The sequence below is a fragment of the Dasypus novemcinctus genome, chromosome 7 (assembly GCF_030445035.2).
Source record: "Dasypus novemcinctus isolate mDasNov1 chromosome 7, mDasNov1.1.hap2, whole genome shotgun sequence".
Taxonomy (NCBI): domain Eukaryota; kingdom Metazoa; phylum Chordata; class Mammalia; order Cingulata; family Dasypodidae; genus Dasypus; species Dasypus novemcinctus.
In genome coordinates, this window is record NC_080679.1 from 120,410,829 (window position 1) to 120,436,223 (window position 25,395).

Consider the following 25,395-nt stretch of genomic DNA (forward strand, 5'->3'; position numbering starts at 1 on the left):
GCCATCAAAGATTGATTCACAAATTAAGCAATTATGGAAATTGTTGATATTTTATTTGGTCATTAACTGGACCATTTTTCTCTGATGTGTTTAATTTTTTCCATTGATAGAAAAGAGCCCTGGACTATTACCACTAGTTCATTGTGTGAACTTGGATAAGTTACTTACCTCTTGGGACTCAATCCCTTAATCTTCAAAGGAATTAGAAACAATAATTTCTATTTTCATGAGTTTTTTTCTAAGTTTTTTTGATGGGGTCAATTTTGCAACATTCAAGTTTCTTTCTGATAAAAGATAGTGATTCCTTATATCAATTTGTTACTTAAAGAGGTTTCTAACGAGTTCACTAGATGGGAGTTTAGCAAAGAACTTGTTCTATGATATTGGATAATTCATACAATACCTTATCTATACAACGTGCATGACAATATTGCTTCTTCTGCTTATTGTGTTATGTAAATGCCCACTGAGGCATGCAAAATGCATCAAAATGTATTACTTGTTATGTGTGTTAGAAAACTCAATATGAAAATTTACTTCAAAACTAATATGCCCAAATATTCCCTATGCTTCAATTTTAGAGAAATATATTCCCTTCCTCATTTGTTTGTACTGAAAGCTTTAGCCCAGTTCAGGGAAAGAAGGCTAATCATGAATTTTTATATCATCTTCATTTAGCCACTCTGAGCACATGTATTACTTAGATGGGCCCAGAGATACACAATCATGAACAAATAGATATGTCCATGGTGTGAATCAAAGAAAGTTTCACTCACCTAACTGAACACAAGATAGAATGAAACAATTATTTTGTCTTATACCCAGAGCTAGTCAAACTGCAAGGTTAAGGGCACAAGCCTTCAGACTGCTAAGTGTGCCCAAGACTCTGATTCCAGCTACAAGGTCCTAGTGCCCAACTACAAAGTTGGAAGGAATAGTTCACACAGGCCCACCCTCACTTTTTTTTTGTCTTTATTTTTTTAATGTTACATTAAAAAAAATGAGGTCCCCATATACCTCCCATCCCCCTTACCCCACTCCCCCCCAAAAACAACAACCTCCTCCATCATCATGAGACACTCACTGCATTTCCACCCTCACTTTTGACAGCAGCTCCAACTTCTGAGGTTTCTAAAAATGACCTTCAATTTTAATAGCTTGCTAGAAAGATTCAGGAACCATTGAAAACTACCATACTCACAGAATTGATTTATTACTGGGAAAGAATTCAAATTAGAATCAGTAAGGAGATGTGTAGGTCAGAGGCTTTGAGGATTCTCAAGCACAAAGCTTTTGTTGTCCACAGGTTGTGGAACCTTCTCTGTATTGATGTGTGACAATACATAAAGTACTGCCAACCCAGGAAGCTCATCTGAGCTTCAGTGCGCAGGTGACTGGGACATCAATATGTAGGAATGATTGATTAGTTCATTGCCCATGTGATTGAACTCAAGCTCCACCTCCCACCTGCCTAGAGGCAGGGCTGATGGCACATAGCCCAAAATGCCCACCCTGAATCACCGGGTTATTATACACTATCAGGTATGGTCCCAGGGGCCTGCCATGAATAACAGAGACACTCATTTGGGAAATTCCAGGGCTTTAAAGATTACCTCTTATGAGCTGGGAATAATGGCCAGCCTTTTCTTTGGGAAAAGCCAAATTCTTTACTACACCTTGAATTTGCTTTTGGGCCATCAATATTTATTAATTTAATTAAATGGAAATTAGGCAGGAAACCATTGTGCCCTCCCTAGTTAGTAGATGTTTGAAATCTAAGAAAGCATGTCATCTTTCATAATGTAGTCATCAGGATCCTGGGAATATAAAAGACAGTCTAGCCAATGGCAGTTACTGAAGTGTAATTAGGGAAGGGGCTGTTCACCGCCACAAGGGAGCAGATCCTGGGAATAAATATACTCTCTCTCTCCACTTCCTCTGAGTTCCTGGAGGGACTTCACTGGCAAGGAAGCCCCATTATAGAGTCTAACTTCTTGAAGTCTTTGGGGAGCGAGTTGTAGAATGGATCTGTTAGGGCAAATGGAGAGCATTCAACACAAATAATTTAAGGGTAATATTTGTCTAATGAAATGTTTCAGTGTAATTGCTTTAAGGATGTTGTTAGAGATGTCCACACACACGATGGTTTTTATATATGAAGCCATGTGCCATGTCCTTTCCCTCTCTCTCTGCGCAAGCATGTGTATATATATTCCAAGGAATCTTTGTGCTTCTTGAGAAAAGTTAACCAGATTCATCTATGTTCCTAGAAAAGTCTTAAATGCCCCTTATTGCATGTAATGTGTAGTTATTAACAGAGCTGATATAGGGGCACTATCTATGAGTTTGCTGTTGTGACTATATGTGCATAAAGACTTGTGAACACAGAGTGGTGATTGGAGAGGAAGTGAGTGAAAATCCAGGTTTAACAGCTCATTTACCTGTCTGCTGGTGATGTTGGAGTCTCCATTTCAAATGCCTTGTGGACGGTTAGATCTCCTGTTCCAGACCACCCATCTGATAAAAAGTCTCTGTTGACTTAAGTGCAATCGCTCTAATCTGCTTGTTTCTGTCTCTGTGGCTCAAGAGGACCAGATCCTCGAGGACTTCCTGGGTAATGCAGAGCCATGGAGACTAGGAACAAGCAGTTATAAAGAGGGGACACTTGCTCTGGCCATGGTCGTGGGACACCAGATCTAATATGTTCATGAGATGGAGTTCCAGGAGGAGAACCTCATCGGCAGCAGACAGGCCCAGGAGGGTCATTTCCAGGTAAGGGCACTTCACTACACCCCCAAACAGGAGAAGACTGAATATTCTGAGCAAGCAAAATAAGTGCGTATGAATCATGACATGTGCATCTAGAATCCTGGGTGCAGGAAAGAAAGAAAGTAGGGTGTGATTTAGTGAGCTGATAGGTTTTTCCTCTCTGCTGTGTATCAGGCTCTACTTTAATTTCCACTTGGGATATTTTCAACACATTATTATGACCATTTCAGAGGTTTGAAAGTGACCCTTAACGGCATTACAAGTTCAATTTGGGGGAGAACGCTCACTCTTCAGATTGTTGCCACATGTGCAAAATCATCCTAAAGTATAAATAAGATGAATGCAGAGATGTCCCAGCAAGACTAAATTTAGTTTATGAACTTAAGATGCACTATTAAAACACAAATAATCACATTGCTAATTCAAGAGAAGTGTAAGTGATGATTATAAATGAATAATTTTTAACTTACAATTTTATATGTAACTTAAATTTTCTCTTTAGTACTGGTTGGCTTTTAATTGGTTTCCAAATTTCAAATCCCCTTTAAAAATCAGGATTTGCCATCACAGGTAACAAAATACGGTGTGTCAAAAATTAAGTTGCTGCAAAGGAGTCATTCTTGCAAAATTTCACTTGAGGGCTACTTTGAAAAGTACAATGCTTACAATTATTTAAATTTTGGTTTCTTTTTCTTGTTATTTATTTTTAGAATAATTCATGCTAGTTTGCCAATTCACTTTGCAAAAACACATAACATATTATCATGCAATTTAGATATTTGGGTCAAATTTCCGATTGGGTTTGAAAATCTTCTTTATACCAGGTCTATCGAGATTCTCCAATAAATATTCCCTCCGTCATTTTGTAGTTTTCCAAATTATTTTTTATTTCAATTTTGGACATTAATACCAACACATCAGAAGTATATATTATCAGAATAAAGTACCCTATTCAACACTTTCTTTTTCTGATTAATTATACCACCCGCTATCATATTTTCTCTATGCTAAATTCTCTAGATGAATCTATTAAAAGTTAATAATTATATTTTCTGCTTTTAAATATTCACATTGCCAATTATTATTATAGTGTACATGAAATCAATATACTTTAAAAAACATAGTGAAGTGAGCAAAACATTATTCTCTGCAAGATCTCAAGGCTGATTTGGCCAAAGACGATGCCTGAATTAGCTGCATATTTTATTCAAAGTTTCATTATTAACTCTATTTAGGGCACTTCATGTTATGATTTCACTGACTTTCTAGGTAATTTTCAAGTGTGGCTCACCTAGTTGTGAAATCTGCCAGATGTCTTGGAGAGATTGTTGAAGAAAATATGGCAGACTTCACTAGATGACAAGTTATGCTTGGCCTTCGACTGAACTTCTTCAATTTGATGGGCTAACAGGTTTCCTGGAGAATTTTGTAGATATTCAGCAATGTTAGAGATGCAGAGTTCATGAAGCTGATGTGTCATGAACACATCATGGTTCATGGTTCATGAACCCAGATATGTCTAAGGACAAGTAATTTATAATTTCTATCATAAGGTTTTCTCCTTTAGGTGTTTTTTCTGCATCACAGAAAAACTGGGCTGGTTATTTTTAAGATATTTTTAAGCAGTGGCAATTTTCAAGCCGTTTCTAAAGTATCTCATCTATTTTGAAATTGGGAGAAGTTTGTAGGAAAGTCTTTTGTATTCCCTTTTAGTATGAATTGAATATTTATTCGTGCTTCCATTTTGTTGGGAATAGCTTGGAGATTTTGTTATATTTTATGTAAATTTGCAAACATAGAATCTACAGTGTTTCATAAAGGAAAAAAATAAAACCTTTCCAAAATACAACCACCTTAAAATATCAGAGACCCCACAAATTAATATCCACACTCTACTAAGAATGCAGTAGCTCTTCATATCCATCATTCCAGTTCCCACTTTATTTTAAACTGTTACAAGAAGATAATTGCAATAAGCTGAAAATATAATTTTAAAAAATGGAGATTGGCCATTGGTCCAGAACTGACAAAATCCAAACTCAAATTTACAACTCTTAGCCAAAGTCCCCATGTACAATGTGAAATGACATAAAAGCGATACATGAAAAGGGTGTAAGAGGTTTTTCTTTTTGGAATAATGAATATGTTCTAAAGTTGATTGTGGTGAAGAACGAACAACTATGCGGTTATAATGAGAGCCATTGATTGTACACTTTAGATAGATTCTGTAGTGTGTGAATATCCATCAATAAAACTGCTTAAAAAATACAGACAGAGAAACAAGACATGTTAATTGCTGAGGAGAGGATTTTTCCTCCTCAGAAACAATACAAGCAATGTCATGGAGCAACATCTTTAAAGTACTGAAAGATTATGCCTGTCTGCCTAGAATTCTATAACCAAGGAAATTATTTTTCAAGCATAGTGACAAAAGAAAGATTTTTCAGACACAAAAAATGATATTGATCCAAGAATGATCTTTGCCTTTGAATTGGTTATTGATTATATTTTTTTAAAATATAAATTATAGCCTAGAAAATTTATGCTTATCTTGGAAATATGTTACTACTAATCAATAGGAAAAAATCACAAATTTTTTCATAAAGGTCTAGCATCCTGATTATTGTTTTGTGAAGATTTCATTTTTGAGAAAGCATTCATTCACAAATGTATTCTTAAATTTTCTGTATTTGTGTATATATATTTGTATTCATCTTTATTGCACATATACCCACACATTTATGTATATATCTGAATATTTATAAATTCAGATATATGTATATGTAAATAAATAGGAATTAATATGATTTGGGAATTTTGGAGTGTTCTAGTTATTCATACATATAAAATAACATGGATTTAATTTTGGTACTATATGTAATTTCAGACTCTAAACCTAAATTTTAATTTTGTTTCCAAATTAGAGAATATTATATCACTATGGTTAAATGGGTAAGCAACACCAAGACAGTGGTAAGATGGCTAAACCGACCTCAGAACATCTCCGTCCTCACAGTCTGTGAGACCACCACTGGCGCTTGTAGCAGAGTGAGTATAATTTATTCTTTTTTTGAACTGAAAACAACGTAGTTTATGTTATCTTATAAAGGGAAATATGAAATCCTTGATACAAAGTCTTCAATATTTAACATCTGGTAGTTGTTAAAAAAATAAATAAAAATAGGAGTACTATTGAGAGTACAAAATTTAACCCATAAACTATCCAAACTTTGAAGTGAGGCATAGAAATGAGAAGCAAAAGAGAATAAAACTGAAATTTTTAAATGAAATCAATACTTATAAAGCATGAAGTATTTTTCAAACCATTATCTTTGGTTTCAATATCAAAGCTGGGCTTTATCTGTAGGGTTTGACTTTGATTAATTTGGGAAAGTGGGATGTTTCTTTTCTGTATTCTTTAAACACATTCCAAAAATTAATTTATTTCTCTGTGGTTCAGGTTAGTTTTATGAAATAACAATGATTTTATCCTTAAATTAATTAAGAATAGTCAAAAGTAAAAAATGGTTATTGAATTATTGTATTTTGAAAATAGGTTGTATTTCAATTTCTAAAATCTATTTTAAAAGTTCCTCAATAAATTCTTTATGTGTCATTTTTATGGTGGTTGGTAGAGGTAATGGTTCAGTCAGTTTAAATTGTTATATTACATGCATAATCCTTGGAAAAATTGAAAATATTATGTAATCTAAAGGATTCTCAGATTGTTTAACAACTGAATTTTAAGGCTTCTGTCTCTGGTCAAGATAGAATAAATGTTACCAGACTAGCCCTTTTGTGATAAACAACTATAAAACTATACAAAATATATAAATCTATAAATCAACTATTTTTAGATATTGTTTATCAGGAAGACAAGGCCCATAAATTCCAAAATAACAGACATGCACAAAGTGAACCTTGACTTTCTGTTGGCTACACTTTTGAGACCACAGATAAAGGGTATGGAGCTCCAGCAAGGGACAGCTGTTCAGTGATCCAAATAGGATGAGAAATCAGAGTTCAAGACTGTGGTGTAGGTACTGGAGAAGGTGGAGCTATGTAAAAATGAATTCCAGCAATACATGTAGAGGAAATTTTAATCTTTTTCTGTGCATGTGCATGGCATGACTTCACATTGCCTCAGAGAAAATAGTTATTAAGGATCTGTGAGCCAAATGATGTCTTTAGGCTGCACAGTGTTGAGAATCATTGGAATTCTGGTCATCCAAAGTGGAGATATCTCTTTGAAAATCCTGGACATTAAATTAGTAGAGCACAAAATGAAAATGCAGTAATAGTAGGACTACTCTAGACTCTCCCTTATAAACATTTAAATACAACCTTGAAGAGACCCAGTTGTTCTGCCTATATTAACTACTTGCTAGAACAAAATTTACCATTCTTAAAGGAAAATTAAAATAATGAAAGCTTGCCTCTTAACAATGTAGCTTTATAATGTCAATCACACATTAAAAACCTAGTACACATATAGAGAAGCAGAATTATATCCCACTCAATATCTCTAAAAAGGAATCAATAGAAGTAGACCTAGAAAGAACAAAAGCTAGCAGACAAGGAATTTTTAAAGAGCCATTAGAAATATATATAAGTTTTTAAAATAAAGAATGGTCACAATAAGTAATCAGATGATAAGTTTAGATAGAGAAATAGAAATTTTAAAAATAGAAAAATGGCATCTCCATCCAGACCTGAATAATACAATATCTGAAATGAAAGATTCACTGTATGGGTTTAACAACAGGTTGGACTTTACTGAAGTTAAGATTAATTGGGGAGTGGATGTAACTCAAGTGGTTGAGCACCTGTTTCCCATGTATGAGGTCCCAGGCTTGATCCCCAGTACTTCCTAAAAGCAAACAAACAAAAGGAATAAACCAACTCTCATTGCAGAGCAGATGTAGCTCGTGGATTGAGCACCTGCTTCCCATGTACAAGGTCTTGGATTCAATCCTTGGTACCTCCTAAAAAACAAAACAAAAAACAAACAAACAAAAAAAACAATCCAAACTGAAGCACTGAGAAAAAAAATTGCTGAAAAAAGCCTTAAAGAACTTTTAGTGTAATATAAATTGCTACAACATATGTAAATTTCTATGCACAGAGGGCAAGGATTGAGATATTGGGCAGAGAAAAATTTAAGGAGTAAAGATTGAAAATTTCCTAAATTTGATTAAAAAAATATTAATTCTAATATCCAAACAACTAAACAGACCCCTATAAGGATAAAGTCAAATAAATACATACCTAGGCACATTATTCTCAAATTATTACCAAATAAAGACTAAGAGAAAATCTTAAAAGCTACCTGAGAATAGTAAAACACATTACATATGGGGGGTGGGGAAGGGAGGGTATGATGAGAATGACTGTCCATGTCTCAGCAGAAATAATGGAAGCCGGAAAGCATAGGATGACATTTTTAAAGGACTTACAGGAAAACAATGTCAAACTAAAAGTCTGTATTTTGTGAAAATGGCTTTCAAAAATGAGGACAAAGGAAGATGTTTTCAGATAAACAAGAGCTGAAAGAGAATTCAAATCAATTCACAAGTTGATATAAATACATCTGTACTACAAGGAACATTAAAAGATTTTCTTCAGCCTGAAGGAAAATAACATCAGATGGAACCTCAGATCCAAATGAAGGAAGTGTGCCACAAGTGTTCAATATGTGTGTTAATAGAAAATAATATTTCTAGTTATTAATTTCTCTAAAAGATAATTGAATACTTACAGCAAATAAAAGGTATAGTGTAGCATTTATAATATGTAAAAATTAAAAGCATTATAACAGAACACAAAATAAGATGGGAAGAACTAGAAGTTTACAATTGTAAGTGATATATGTGAAGTGATATAGTATTAACTCAAGATAGACTGTAATACACTACAGATATATATTCTGATTGATAGCAAAAGTAACATGATCAATTAAAACAAGAGTTAAAATCGATAGAAAAGCAAAACTTGCACAATGTTTAAAAACATGCACAGATAAAAAACACAGGTTAAGAGGTAAATGATGGAAACCAAAACATATGCCATGCAAACACAATGATCATATGAAAGTTAGGGTGGATATATTAATATCAGTATACATTACACAATAAATATTGCTCTATATTAATAGGATCATTTTTAATATAACCTCAATTTATTAGGAAGATAGAAAGGTTATAAATAGTTATGCACCTAATAACAGACCTTCAATATACATAAGCAAAATGCATATGCAAAAACTGACAAAACTAAGGAAATATAAATACTATACTTAGACTTCTTAGTACTATTTTCTCTATATTTGATAGATATAGTAGACCAAAAAAAAATCAGTAAACAGAATATTTGGACAACACTATCAGCAACTTAACCAGATTCATAATTAGAGAACATTTAATCCAAAAACTGCAAAATAAACTATCTTTCTAAGTGCAAAGGAAAATATTCACAAGTCTTAATTTTCAAAGGGCTAAAATTGTGCAGTGTCTATATATACATATATATGTAGATATGTAACCACAAGCCAATTAAATTATAAATCAGTAATTAAAAGATATTTGAAAACTCTCCAAATTGTTGGAAATTTAAAAACACACTCCTACATAACACAATATAAAGTATAAATTACAAGAGAACTTAAAAACTTTAAAAAGCTCAGTCATAGATGAAAATACATGTGAAAAAAGTGAATGAAACAGAGTAGTTCTTAAAGTGAGATTTACCTCTTTCAATACATATTAGAAAATGAGAAAGATGTAAAATCAATGGCAATAAAGTTCTAACCTTTAAAAGGCTATAGACAGAAGTGAAAATTAAACTCAAATAAAGAAGGAAATAATAAAATGAGTACAAATTTTAAAAAGTAAACTATAAAGAAAATCAATGAAAGCAAAATCATTTCTTTGAAAAGATTAATAATAATGGTAAATCCCTGTTTATACTGATAAAGAATAAAAAGAAACCCAAGTTACCTATATGAATAATGAAAGGTGGGCTCATTATATAGTCCATGAAGTTTAAAAATCTATAAAGGGAGTAGTATGTCAATAAATTTTCAACTCAAATGGCGTGCAAAACTTCCTTAAAACACAAATTACCAACAATGACACATGAAGATGAGAACATTTAAATAATTATATACAATTAAAGAAATTAAATTCATAATTAGACTTTCCCACAAAGAAAACTCCAGGACCAGATGGCTTCAATTATGAATCCCATCAAATATTTAAGGAATAAATAGTACCATTCCTACATAAACATTTATAAAATGCAGAAGGAAGATCATTATTTCTTTTTATAAAGCTAGCCTAATCCTAATATCTAAATTAGATAAGGAGATTACAAGAGAGAAAAATTTTAGACTGATATCACGTATAAACTAAAAAAAAAATCATTATACATTTTAATACTTAAAATCAGCAATATAAATAAAGAATAGAGCGCTGTTATCATGTTTGGTTTATCCCAGGAATTCAAGATTGCTTCCAAGAATTTCAAGTTGGGTTTCATTTTGAAAACCAATCAGTGTAATTCATCATATTAACAGAACAAGGGAGGAAAAGTAAATAATTATATCAGTAGATGCAAAAAAATCAATTGATAAAATTCAACACTCATGCATGATAATTACTTTTGGCATAAGGAAATAGGAAGAAACCTTCCCAATCTGATAATGGATATCCATGAACTACCCCTAGCAAATATGATAGCCAATGGTGGTACAGGGACGGACTAGAGTAGACTTATTGTTATTCTACTATAGATTTATTGTAATTCTAGCAATAGAAGAACTTTTATCATTGATGTGGAGGCAATGCCCCCTGGAGGTTCTGAGGACAGGAAGAGGGAAAAATAGATGAAATATGGGGACATTTTTGGGACATTGGAATTGACCTGAATGATGTTGCAATGACAGATACAGGCTATTATATATCTTGTCATAACTTACAAGATTGTGCAAGAGAGAAGTTAAACTATAGTGTAAACTATAATCCATACTTAGTGGCAATGCTCCAATATGTGTTCATCAATTTTAACACATGTACCACCCTAATGAAGAATGTTGTTAATGTGGGAAAGTGTGGGAGGGGTAGGGAGTGGGGCATATGGGAGTCCCCTACATTTTTTAGGTAATATTTATGTAATCTAAGTACCTTAAAATTTAAAAAAAAATATATTTTAAAATCAGCAATTAGACACTACTATTATGCAACCTTTTACTGGACTTCCTAACTGGGAGATAATTTGGTAAGGCATAAATATCATAATGATTGACTTAACTGTGTACATAAAAAGAAGATCTCCACAGAAACAAGAAATAGTAGGATACCAAATCACAGTTCATAAGGTCATTGCACTTTCATCTGTTTTCTGATCTTAATTTTATTCTGGGTACATAAGAGAGTGTCATATTCTTAGGAAATACTGATGTATTTAGTGATAACTGAATAAAATGTCTCAAACTTTCTGTCAGATGGTTTAGATAAAATTAATTCTTCCAAATTCCATTCAGTTGTTTTTGAAAAATTCTATTTCCACCTTCCTCTCAAAGGTAGAGAGAGAAAGAAAGAGAACGATAAAGCTAATGGTACAAATATAAACAAGTGGTGAATATGTAATTAATACTATCTGTAATGACTTGAAGAGATTTCTTGTATTATCTTGAAACTTCTCTGTAAATTTGTGCTTATTTAAAAATAAAGCAGTAAAATATATATTTCTATGCATTAGCAATAATGAAATGGAATCCAAAAATAAATATATTTTTGAAAACTCCTTAATATGAGCAGCAGCTGTGGCTCAAGCAATTGAGCTCCACTTTACCACATGCAGGACCTGGCTTCGATCTCTGGGACCTCCCAGTAAAAAAAAGAAATTGGCTTCCCAGACCTGTACGGAGAGGTGCAAGTCTCCGGTGCTGTGAAGCAACACACCAAAAAGATCCCTGGATTTAAAAAAACAAAACAAAACAAAAAGACTCTTTAATACATTAAATCTTAAGATAAATTTAACAAATACTGTGCCAAGTCTCAGTATTAAAAAGGACATCACTGCAAAGATTTAAGAAGGCCTAAATAAATGGAAGCTATACTTTGTTCTTCAATTAAAATCTTAGTATATTGACATATTAATATGTCAATACATCTCAAAAGAGTTTCAAAATAATCCCCATTAAAATCCCAGCAGGTTCTTTGTGTAGAAACAGTTAATCTGGTTTGAAAATTTATATGGAAATACAGATGACCTGAAACAGTCAAGACAATCTTTGAAAAAAAATGTATTGAAGTATATCATTCATACATAAACATACATAAATAATAATTGCATAGTAAAAGTTCTGCACTTAAAAAATGAACATGCATAACATCATACAGGATTCCCATACATCATCTCACCTTCAACACTTAAGATTGTTGTGAAAATAGTTGTGACAAACTATACAAGAACATTATCAAAATATTACTACCAACTATAGTCCATACCTTACATTTGGTGTATTTTTCTCCCAACTTACCCTATTATTTTTAAAGTATATTTTCATTACAGAGGTTGTGAACTTACAAAACAATCATGCATATGTGTAGAATTCCCAAACGACAACATCCCTTTATCAACACTCCACACTGTGGTGGAACATTTGTTGCAGATAATGAAATAATATCATCTGACTATTACTTCCACCCATGATCCTTAGGGTATATTTGGCAAGAGAAAAGTGATGCATAACATTTAAGGGATAACCAACATGACAACCATTTAAAAGAACAAATTGGTGGAGTAATACAATCTGAATTCAAGAATAAATAGAAAGCCAAAGAAATCAAAAGTCTGTAGGGTAGGGCAGAATAAGCATAAGGACACACAAGTAGATCTATTAAATTAAACAGAGATCTCAGAAATAGACCCATATTTATATGATCAAATGATTCAACATAGACTTCAAGTAATTCAATGGGGAAAATGGTGCTGGAACAATTTGTATTTATAAGGGAAAAAATAAAGTTTGAACTCTATCTCATAAAATATTCTATACTTAATTTCAGATAAATTGTAACCCTAAATTTTTAAAAAATTTACACTATAAATCTTCTATATGATATGGGGAAATTATAGTTTCATTATCATGAGAAGGCAAAATGTCTTAGAATAGGGACAACCCTAATCATAAGGAAAAAAATAATACATTGTACAACACCAAAATTATACGTTTGTTATCAAAGACATTGTTAAAGAAATGAGTAGGAAAGTCACAGAGTGGCAGAAAATATTTTGCAATATACGTATCTGTCAAAGGAATATATAAAGAACTCCTATATCTCAATAATAAAAAAAGCAGACAATCCAATAAAAAGGTCAAAACATTATAAACAGGCACTTTTTTCTCAACTTAGAGAAATTGTAGGTCTACTTAAGAGCCAAGCAGAAAAGACAGTTTCCACATACCGCCCTATTCTTTACACATTGCATTTGTGTGGTACATTTATTACAATTGATGAAAGAATATTATAACTATACTATTAACTAGAGTTCATGGTTTATGTAAAGTTTCACTGTGTTATACAATCCTATGTGCTTTTTAAAATTTTTATTCTAATTACATATAAACAAACTAAAATTTCTCCTTTAAGCCACAGTTAAATATACAATTCTCATCAACTGTTGATGAGAATGTGGAGATCTGGAACTCTCTTGACTAATGTGATTGTAAAATGGTAAACGACTTTAGAAAATGGTTTTGCAGTTTCTGATATATTTAAACACATGGTAATTCTATTCCTAGGTATTTAAACAAGAAATAAAAACATGTGGCCACAACAGTATTTGTACAAAAATCTTTATAACAGATTTATTCACAACAGCTACAAATTATAGACAGTGAGATTGCCTATTAAAAGGCAATGGATAAACAAAATGAGGCATATCTATACAAATGGGATTGTACCCAACAATTTAAAAGGAACAATATTGATGCAATCAACATGAATGACTCTCAAAGGAAGAAGCCTCCAACAACAAAATACATAATGAATCATTTCAATTATCAGAGGATCTAAAACAGGCAAAACTAATCTATGAGGGAAAAACACAGAATGGTGTTTATCTTTTGAAAACTACTCAGAAGGAGTACAAGGGAACATTTTTGGGAGATGCAAATATCCTATATCTTGGTGGAATATGAATGAATTTATCAATAATCATCTAATTGTACATTTAAGATCCGTGCATGTCACTGTATATAAATTATACCTCGATCTATATTAAAATGTAATTCTAAATGGTCTGAAAAAGAAATAAAGACACTGAAATTTCTTTCATTGGAATGATTAGCATAGATGTGCAAACAAGAGATCATTAGCTTGTGTTCATGCAACAGTTACCTCTGTCATTCTCTTCCATCTAGTTAGATTACAAACTGTCTAGGCTCTCTCCATTTATTTGTTAAAATATTCTGGATAATTTCTTCTAAAATGATCACAAAAACTGGTATACAAATATTCTCATTTATCAGAAAACACCCATCTTCCCTATAAAAGGTGGTCTAAATTTGTTCATTAAAGGTAGGTAAATGGAAGAACACATTAAAATTTTCAATGGAAAATGAAATAGAAACCCTGTCGTATTATTGACTTGATACCTTATTAACATTCTATTATATTTATCTCATATTTGTGGGATTAAAATGGCATTTTCCTTTCTGCTATAAATAAAAACAAAAAAACATGCAAAATAGGCAAAAAAAACAAAACAAAGCAGCACATGGGATTCTGAATTCTCATGGATGCTGAAAAAACTTGGTGATGCTAATCAGCACCATCATTGGTATGTAATATAAGAATTAAGACATAATATAAGTCTATAGATACTAAGAATGTTTATTGCTGAGTTGCTAACAGAGAATCAAAGGATGATTTAGTTAGATATTTCTCTGATATCTGCATGGAGTGAAAAGTCTTTTGATTAATAATAACGGTCTCAAAGAAAAAGTGGTTAATTACAGCATAATGAAAATAAAGCTTTAGAAAAGGAAATTAGCAAAAAAGAGAGAAATCTGTTAAGGGGTTACTACTCTGAGCGTCTTGAAATGAGTACCTCTACATGTAGGTTAAATCCTTAATATATTAGGATTTTGTGATCTTTGTTTGAGTACTTCTATTCAAATACTTCATTTTATTCAGAAAATGGTATTTCATGTCATTAAATCTTTTACTAAATTACTAAAATTTTATTTTATCTATTTAACATTAGATTAAATTAGTCTAATTTTGTCCTTAGGATAAAGTTTTGGTTCTGATACTTTGAAAGACTGTTTTAAATGATGCAATAATGTTGCCATTTCAAATGTTTGTTTTTCCCTAAGACTGATAAAAACATGGCTATGCTGAAGGGTGGGCTGGATACTGGGAGAATGTCCACCTTTTATTTTTATTCCTGGCTGTTTGCCTAGTCTCTTTAAAGGACTTAACTGTGTTTCTCGATGATGCCTACATGTGAAAAGTGATAATGTCTGGTGTTTCAAAACATTTTACGTAAAATACTCAAACAGATCTGGAAACGATCTTCTATCCTTGGTCATGCACTACTATGAATTTGTAATTAAATTTCATTTAATCTCCATTCTCTACTTATTCATTCAGTTTTAAGTAAATAATGACAATAAGATTGCTCATGGTGTTTCACCAGTGGAGGAATTTTTAAAATACTTTCATGAGAAAAGTATAAAACAGTATAAAAAAGAATTAAATTGGTATATACTGACTTTGATCATTAGAATTTTCATGGATTTAATTGTTTTGTTTCAGAAATATGAAATGACATCAGATACGTGGCTCTCTAAACAGGTATTATTTACTGGTCTCTTTACTTTCCATTTTGGCAATTGTGATCATTCTAGTCACATATTTGGTATGTGATAACTTTCTCTAAACATTATTTCATTAATGTTACTTTGCCTTTGCTCAGTTTCGCAAGGGAGTCTTTTCCATTAAAATATTAGTTATAAGTTAGGCTATCTATGGTTACTTTAGCTTTCATGAGATATAAATTGAAGAATTACTATCAGGGTTCACCTTTAGGGTCCTTAAGATAAGTCAACTTTTGTATACATGAAGGAGAAAAAGTTGTGAACCATCAAAACTTGAACCATTATTGCTCAAATTGTCCATAAAATTGCCCAAATTGCCACATAAATTGGTCATGTGGAGAACATGAACGCTTCTTTTCTTAGAAGATGTATATTAGCTCACAAATATAGTTTGTGACATAAACGAGGTTGGAATCCTGGTGAACATGATAAAATAGCATAACCAAATGTTTCTACAACATGGACTTATACTGGACATTTCAGAAGGAAATATAAGCATATTAGCTAAATATGGCTCAATCCATTTTAATATTAATGCTATCACTGTTTTGTCTAAAAGGACATGTGTTTGGTGTGGTTTGGTTGGGATTAGATTTGTTTTGTTCTTTTCAGCCCTCTTTTATTTTATATTCTCTTCATAGATGTCATATACATCTATAATTTTTAATTACCACCCATTTATTAATATGTCCAAATTTATTGCCCAGGTCACTTTTCTGAGTTCTGGAACATCCAAATGATTTCTTGGCATCTCCTCCTAAATATATCAAAATAACTGCAAAATCCACAAGTTCAAACTGAACACATCCCTCTTCTCATCAGTTTTATTTCTTTTTACCATAGTAGTCAATGACATCACTATTCATTCACCTATTTAAATCAGAAACTAAGTAGTAATTCTAAAAATGTTTTCTCATCCTTATCTGCATATATAATACATTGCCAAGTTCTTTGATTACGATTCCCAAGATCTCTCAATTCAATTGACTTTTCCCCGTTTCACAAACACTGTGCAGGTCAAACAGAAGGTACATCTGTTGATGTGAAAAATTAAATCTTAGTCAATATGCAAACTAAAATTGGAGAAAATCCTGATTTTACAACTAATGATGGATTTTCACCAAATTGTTAGATACTGAAAATAAAATCCATGAAAAACAATAACATAATAGATATTGATATATTCTGAATTGCCTTGCATTAATAAACCTAGTTTGCTAATATTTTTATTGCTAGTGACATTCATAATTGTCTAACATACATCAACATAATGCATGCTCTTCTGGGATTATGCCATCTAAATTTTAAATCCTAATTTATGAATGTTTAATAGAAACTTTTTTAAAACAAAGCAACAGGTTATCAATTATTCAGTAGAAAATGCAGTTGGTAGTTTATCTCAGTTGACATTTTCTCTAGAAGCAATAATGTATTTTTATGAAATATTTAAAATTAGATGAAATTTAAGGGATACGCATGGTGGCAGTAATTAAATGAAAGAAATTTCTAAGGTGATAACAAGCTGACTTCCTGGTTAGTAAGAGGAACGTAGGGAACTGGACATGTTCGGCTGAGCTTTCAAGGGTCATGCAGTTGAGATAACTGTTACGTAATATTTTTAATGAGAGATAGAGTTTGGTTTGTCCAATTCATAGTCCTATGTGTCATAAGCACTGACTTGCTAGGGTCATGAAAGTGAAACAGTGAGATTATTACCACTTACTTCATTTGATTGTAAGGAAGGGTCTGCATGGAGTTCTATAACTGTTGGGGTCAGGTATTGTTTAGTGGTTAGTGTTGAAGTCCCGCTAAGCATTTGGCATTGCAGCCCTCATAGGCGTCTTCTCTGCTAATTAGGGCTCCAAAAGGAGTGGAAGTTAATGTAAAAGGGAGTATGCTTGTATATCTTCATGCCATAAGAAAGGAATTTATTTTTCAGTGAAGGGGAAGTGTGGTGAGTGAGAAGTTTTATATCAAACATATTTTGCCCAATGCATGCATACATTCATCCATTCAGAAAACATATGCCATGCCCTACTGTGTCCCAGGCAACGGAGTTAAAAAGGTAAAATTACAAATGTTTAATGGCTAATTGCCTAGTGAAGAAGGTCAGAACAATAAAATAGAGCCATAAAATTAAGTGTGATGAAAGCTAAGATTGAGGTAAAAGAAGGGCAGTTTTAGAGTCTCTGAGGAAAGATACCTTAATGAGGAGAGATTCCCTAACTAGAAAAAACAGATTCTGTCCCTTGAGTTACAAGTAAAAAAAAAAAAAAAAGAGTAGACTTTAGTAGAAAAAGTTAAGACAGAAAGTTATTCCAGACAGAAGAAACACCACATGTAAAGGCAAAGAGAGGTATTCCAGAGGGACAAGATGTGGAACCAACAGAATTATTGACCCTATCATGGTAGAAAGATGTGATTCACCTAATCAGTCAAATGTCTTGTCAGTACATATTATATGCCCAGTAATGCAATTATCCCATCTTTAATTTCATAGCTTAAATTTTATTGCATGTTCCATTTTATATTTTTGAAAGTGCCAACAAGGTAGACATGGAAAATATTATATTACAATCCTTATCAAAGAGTGTGTCTCACTCATGAAGCTAGAATCAGATTCTTCTGCATATTAAAACAGTTATCTATTCATTTACTCAGTCCACAACTAATTGCTAAGCACTTTCTGTGACTGTCACTGTACTAGGTGTTGGAGATACAGTAGTGAAGAGACAAGGTTCCTCCCTCATGAATCTTACATTCTAGAGGAAGACTACATATATACATAGATACATGAATGCATGCATACATAAATAAAATATAATATGTAAAAATATGACATCACGTGCTATGGGAGAAAAGGAAAGTAAATAAAAGGGGATGATGAATGTCAGGCAGCATTAGGTGTTCTGGGTTATTTGATCAACCTTTGTAGAAACACCTCACTCATTGGTGAAGTAACAATGGAGAAGAGACATGAAGGAGGTAAGACAAAGAATCAGAAAGAGAATAAAAAATGCAAAAGCCCTGGAGCAAGAGTATGTGGGAGTGTGTCGAGAAGACGCAAAAATGGGAGACAGTGAGATGAGAAAGGGATCAGAGGACCTGATCTTCAAAAATAGAAAAGGTCATTCTAAAGACCTTCAGAAGGAATCATAAAGGCTGATCTTTTATGCCATATATATGACCAGTCTCCCTATTCCAACAGACAAGGACTCAGTGTTTGGTTGGGCATATCCACTTTCCTTTGTCTCCCCTGGCAAGAGAAAGCAGTCTATAGATACATATAGTTTCCATCATTTAATTTTCAAAAATAGTTGTATCAATTTAATGTACCAGTAGATTTTCATTAAAACACATTGAATTGGGATTAACAGTTATAGGTGTATGAGCATTTGTGTAGGTGTATGTAAGAGGAAGGAGCAGTAAGGATGGGAAATTGAATTAAAAGATCTCTATGAATTCCTTCAAATTCTGTAGTCTTTCGGGTTTTTGGATTTTCAGTATATTTATGTACACATCATCAGAAATGTATACCATGTAATTAGAGCTGCTGACTGAAAGATTTCAGCATATAAAATAGTTAATGTAATAGAACTTTATAATTTTTATTAAAATTTTACTTTGATAAACTGGAGCAGATAGTCACATTTTATGTACTTGTGAAAAGAATGTTGCTAAATACAATCTTATGTAAACCATGAAAGTTCTTGTGTGAACCAATTCTCAAAAGTGTTTTTGGCTACTTGATAGTCATACTTATCCAATATGCAAGAATATGCCCTATCCTTCACACCACTCAAACATATACATACACTCAATGCTATCTTTCTGTTCACTGTAAAAAGTACTAAATATCTTCCAATTAATTTAATTCTAAATCAGTAATTAGTATAATCCATTCATGAATCAACAACAGTTGGCAGAGCAAATTTCAAAGGCAATTTTGTGATTATTATATGCACTTCTGTATTCTAGAATGAGGAGCCTGTGTTTTCTAGAGATGGCAGCAAATTCTTCATGACGGTTCCTGTTAAACAAGGCGGCCGTGGAGAATTTCACCATATAGCTATGTTCTTAGTCCAGGTAAGTTCTTTCCATGATTCGGTCTTGTTGCTGTCATACTCCAAAAGTCTGAGTCTGTGGCATTGTGAACCTACAGTGAATGACTGTAAAGTTCAACCGAAAATCCAAGTTGGTAACCTTCACACAGTGGACCCAGCAAGATTCATCCTGTCCATAGCCATGGAGTCAAGCTATACCTTCAATCTCAGTTCCCTGGCTGCTAAGACAAACACCATACAAAGGGTCGACTTAACAACTGGACTTCACTGGCTCATAGTTTTGATGCTTGAAGAAGTTCAAACTTGAGGCAGCAAAGGTGATGCGTTTCCTCAGACTGCTGTTCTGGACTGGCTGCCTGAAACGCTTGTTCCTTGGCTTTACCATCGCATGGAAATCCACGTGCAACGTTGTCTCCCCTTTTTTGTGGGTTCCATTGACTCCCAGCTCAGACCCCTGTTTTGGGGTTAGTTTTTCTATAGGACCTCTAGTAACAGGATGAAGACCCATCTTGAGGCAGTTGGTCCCACCTTAACTGAAATAACTTCTTCAAGATGTTCTATTTACAATGGCTTCAAGCCAACAGAAATGAAGTAAAATTAAAAGCGTATTTTTTCTGAGGCACATAAGTCAACTGACCACACCTTCCCAGAAAACACTCTTAATATTCAATGAGATTTAAAGAGCCACACACATGTGCTCTGAATTGAGGGCCTTGGGATATAGAATTTTAAGTGAAGACCACCCACCTCTACTTTCAAGGACCTGAGGAACAATCTTCTAGAGACTTTTTTTATTCAACCAATACATATTATTTATTTTTTAGAAATTATATTTTAAATATTTGAAGCAACCTAAATGATCATCAGGAATTGAATAAATGGATTATGGTATGTCCACATATATTTGTTTCTATTTCTGATTTCCCCATAAAAATAAATTTCTCGATGTCAAAAGATACCTAGCTAAGTCATATGTGTATTCGTGTGTATCTTTAGGGTTTTGATATATAAGACTAAATTAGTTCTCTAAAATGGTATCGTAATTTCCAGCCTAACAAGTAGTATATGCCAACATTGATGACTTTCACTGTTTCTTCCTTCACATGCCATGCTAGAGAAATCAACTTAAAATTGACATGCCCAGAAAGTAAGAAATGGCCTTGTGGTTGTTTGGAGCTGTATGTACTTCCAGAAAAGCAGGTTCTTAAATTTAATCCATTCTGGTGGGTATGAACCCATTGTTAGTAGGACCTCTTGATGAGGCTTCTTCGGTTAAGGTGTGTCATAACTCAGACAGAATGGGTCTTATTCCTATTACTGGAGTCCTTTTTAAGAAGGATGAACTTCAGACAGAGAGAGAAAGCCAGAGGAAGCAAGAAGCTGAGGCTCAACAGAACCGAAAGAGAAGGGAGAGACCAGTGGAGACTGTCATGTGCAGTGACACGTGATGGAGGATCCCAGGACCCGGGATCCCTGGCAGCCAGCCCCAGAATGCCCGGCTTCAGGAAGAAAGCCTGGACCTTTTCCTAACCTCAAAACTGGGAGTCATTAAACTTCTCTTGTTTAAGCCACCCCGTTGGTATTTTGTTGAGCCACCAAGGAAACTAAAACAGACATGAACAAAGTGCTTAGCTATCCACAGTTAGGAATAGCACCTTGTACTTAACTCTTAGCTATGACACAGAGCTCCACGATTCACTGAGAAGAGAATAGTATCCTTACTCATTTAAATAAATAAAATTTTTCAAACATTTTGCTCTTTGCTCTCTCATACCATCAGGAGGTAGATTAAAAACAAAAACAAAAACAAAACAAAACAAAACAAAAACACTGATTAGACTCCGTGAGATAAAATTATTGTTCACAAGCTATTTTCATTATGGAGGGTGATGGTTGTGATTACAAATATTTTAGGATTTCTTTTCCTCACACACAAAAGTGATGCTCGTTAAAGCAAACCCCCTTCTAAAATAGAAGTCATGTGTTTTCCTCCAGTCTTCTTTAAAAAAATGGGTATAATTTTATGGAAACTCTAGTATTGCATCCTAGGTTTTTTATATTTTAATTGTATCATGCACACATTTTCTGTAATGCTAAATAATCTTGAAAAATAATTGTTTGAAAGATTAATAGTTGCTTACATATGAACCATTTATATTTAATATAGTGATAATTTGATATAAGTATACATGATCTTGTGGTTAAAGCATATTTATATTCTCTAGAATTGATTAACAGAATTGAAAATTTAGGATGAAAACTAAAATATTTCTAAGACCTTATATATATATAGTCAGATTACTTTCATTATGAATATATGAAAGTAGAATTCATGAGTTTTCTATACTTTCATATGTTTAATTAAAGACAATAATTTTTAAAAAGAGTGTTTTTCTGGAAATTTATATAGCTCAAATAATTGTTTAGAATATGTAATATGTTATATTGATTTAAAATTATATATTTCTTGAAGCAAGTAGTAATATAAAAATTATTTTGCTTCAAACCTTCAAGCTTTTGATCACTTCAGGTCTATATTTTTAAAATAAGCATTCTAGGTAGACCTCTAACTTTTAAATTCACACCTCTGGAACTGAAATATCCTGCTTATTCAGGCTGAACTTAAGGGAAGGGTTTTTATCAAATTATAGTCACCTCTCTAATGTGGGGTAAGCAGGATTTTGTACATGTGAAGTGCTTCAGATTCATGAACAGAAGCTATTGCCCTATTAACTAGAAAAATGATCTTAAATGAATAATTACACGTTGGGGAATCCAGTCACTTTCTCTTTTAACCAATAGGAAGTTTTGCTCATGAGAGCTGATTTCACTTGCAACCAGTTTAAATGCCATTATTCATTATAAATACTGTGGAAAATATCATGCCCCCAATCCACAATTCTATCACCTAATCAACCCAACAGAAGTTTTTCATTAAATTTCACTGCTGCATCTGATTAGGACATTGTCTGAAAACAATTAGCTTACCTCATGTGATGAATAGACAGTAAATTAAGCTTGCTTTCTTCAAGTGCTAGAACATTTCTTGTATTTAGAAGGTGAAAAAGTGGAACATAATTTAAAATGAAAAATTTTAATGAAAACTATATAATCTGATTTAAAAAACATGTCATTAAACTTTCACTGATACCAATATGTTTTTAATTTATAAATATGGAATTAATATTTAACATCTTTGAATAAACTAAAACCACCACCAATTCAAGGAGTAGTATCTGATTAGTTAAAGTGTTTGCATCCCAGATTTTCAGTCCTCTTCTGTCAATGAATGGAATAATAAAGTTTATTATATTTTAGTCTAAAAATAAAATTGAAATACATGTTCAATTAAAAGTATACTGCCATGTTGTCCTTGTCAAAATTCCTCATAGTTTTATCTATTATAATTCTATTCTAACAAATTAAGATAGAGAGAGAATGGGTGCATGAAAAGAAAGAATTGTTATTATGGAGTAAAGATGATTATTCATTCCTGCTGTTTTAAATTCCCTCTCCTGTGATTTTATTCCTGCTGAAGGTGGCTGGAAAACTACCTGATGTAAAGACAACCCCTCACAAAGACTAGTCAAGTCCCCTGATATTTATTTTTAGTATATTCAGCTACTATATTCTTATTGGTTTAGAATTATTAACCTATGGTCCAGTTCAAATTTAACGTGCCCACTGCTATGATGAAATTTGACATCTATTATTAGAATATATGTTAAAAGTCTTATAATTGTAAATGAAATTCTATGCTATTATATATTTTTTCAATTATTTTATTTTAAGAAGGTTTTAGATTACTTATATGTTACAGAAAAAATATAGATGATTCCCATATACCCCACTCCCGTCCCTTCCCACACTTTTCCCCATTAACAACACCTTTCATTACATTGTAATGGTACATTTGTTACAATTGATGAACACATTAGAACGTTGTTCCTAACCATGGTCTACAGTTTACATTATAGTCTATACTTTGCACAGCACAATTTTGTAGGTATTGGCAAAATGTATAGTGGACTTTATCCATCACTGCAATGTCACACAGGACAATTCCAATTTTCCAAGAATGCCGCATGTTGCTCCTATTTTCCCCTCTCCCTCCCCTCAGAACCTCTGGTAGCCACTGTCTTTATATCAGTGATACAAGTTCTTGCATTGCTAGAATAATAGTAAGTCTACTTTAGCCTATAGTTCCATTCCCCCCATTACGTTTGTTCATACCTCAATCTTGAGGATTTTCAGATGGTGATGTTCACTCTGTTTCTGATTGAGAGGGGCAGGTGGATGGAACTATCTGACTTGCAGTTGTAGATACTCTCTGTTTTGGGGATTGGCATTGTCCTTTATCATCCTTTTATTAGCTGACCTGGGTGAGTCCAGTAAATTGGAGAGTAGGTGTTGCAGTTCTGCTGAGATTCAGTGCTCAATCGGCATATGAACAGACTGAAGATTGAAGTCTCTGGGACAGACATGTAATGTGTATAGTACTAACTATAGATTCAATTAAAAGAGGCAGAAGAGCCTTGTGTAGTGAAATTATAAAGGAGTCTAATCTTGTTACATGGGGAAGCATACTTGTGTCAAAGTAGACCCACTGACAGGGGGCCAAACTCCTGAGATTGTCTCCCCTGCCTGTAGTGTCTAGTTGTCTCTAGAGCCCTCAGGACCCCCCACCCCTCCCCGTTTGAGGCACTGTTTACTGTGGCAGTCAATGAGATCCTGCTGAGAGGTGCATAGGTATAACCTCTGGAATGACCTCCTGACTCACTTGGAAATCTCTTCGCCATAAATACTCATTTGTATTAATAGTTCCCCCTTTTGGTCAAGGCCTTTTTTCCAAATACATTGCTAGTTGGCTTTTGGTAATAATCCCTCAGTGCCAGGGAGGTGCAAGCCTGATATCCCACACTGGGGAGAAAGTAATGAATTTATATACCGGGTTTGGCTTAGAGAGAGGCCACATTAGAGCAACAAGGAGGCTTCTAGGAGGTAACTCTTAGGCAATATATGTAATACTAGGCTAAGTTTCAATTTCACAAGAACAAGATTCATAAGTATAACCGTCAATATCAAGGGCCTGACGTAATGGTCTGTCCTTCGCTAGGCACTGCCCATGACTCAAGGTATTCTTGTTGCTCTTTTAGAGAACGTAACAGGATTTCCCAGGATGGGAATTCAATATTCTTTTGGCTATTGTGTGGGTCTCCCCCCACCAAGACAATACCCCATGGCCACTTGGACATATCCATAGTCCAAAGAGGCATGCCCCAGGCGCACCCCACCCCACACATCCCCCCATCACTGACATCCTGCACCAGTGATCCTCCCCGCCACAGCTGTGACCCTTCTGCACCCCAGAACCTCCCCTGTGCTATTGAACTTGAAATGAAGGTTCAAATTATCCCCAACCCAAATTTGCCCTGGTATTCATGAAGCAAGTAGAATAATTACAGATGTTTAAAGTGAAATCAAAAGATGGTGAGATTGTTATTGTGGCTTCCAATAGAAGATCTTGTGATCCAACACTGAGGCACATCATACTCTGACCCTAGATGTATCATGCAAGTGAATCGAGTATAATTTTTATTGTTTGTACACTTTTTCAAACACTGTTCAAAGCACTTTTTTTTGGTCTCGATGGCTTTAAATGGGCCCATTCTT

At 33.4% G+C, this 25,395-nt stretch overlaps 1 protein-coding gene across 3 annotated transcripts in view; it reads left to right on the forward strand.

Annotated features, from left to right (window-relative positions):
- The window catches only part of DPP10 (dipeptidyl peptidase like 10), a 1,447,377-nt gene that overhangs the window by 1,351,740 nt on the left and 70,242 nt on the right, over positions 1 to 25,395 (forward strand). For all 3 annotated transcript variants that reach the window (XM_058301104.2, XM_004458043.3, XM_058301105.1), the window contains exons 11-13: positions 5,694 to 5,817; positions 15,597 to 15,635; positions 19,637 to 19,744. In XM_058301104.2, coding sequence (XP_058157087.1) covers positions 5,694 to 5,817; positions 15,597 to 15,635; positions 19,637 to 19,744 — 271 coding nt within the window. The remainder of the gene's footprint in view (positions 1 to 5,693; positions 5,818 to 15,596; positions 15,636 to 19,636; positions 19,745 to 25,395) is intronic.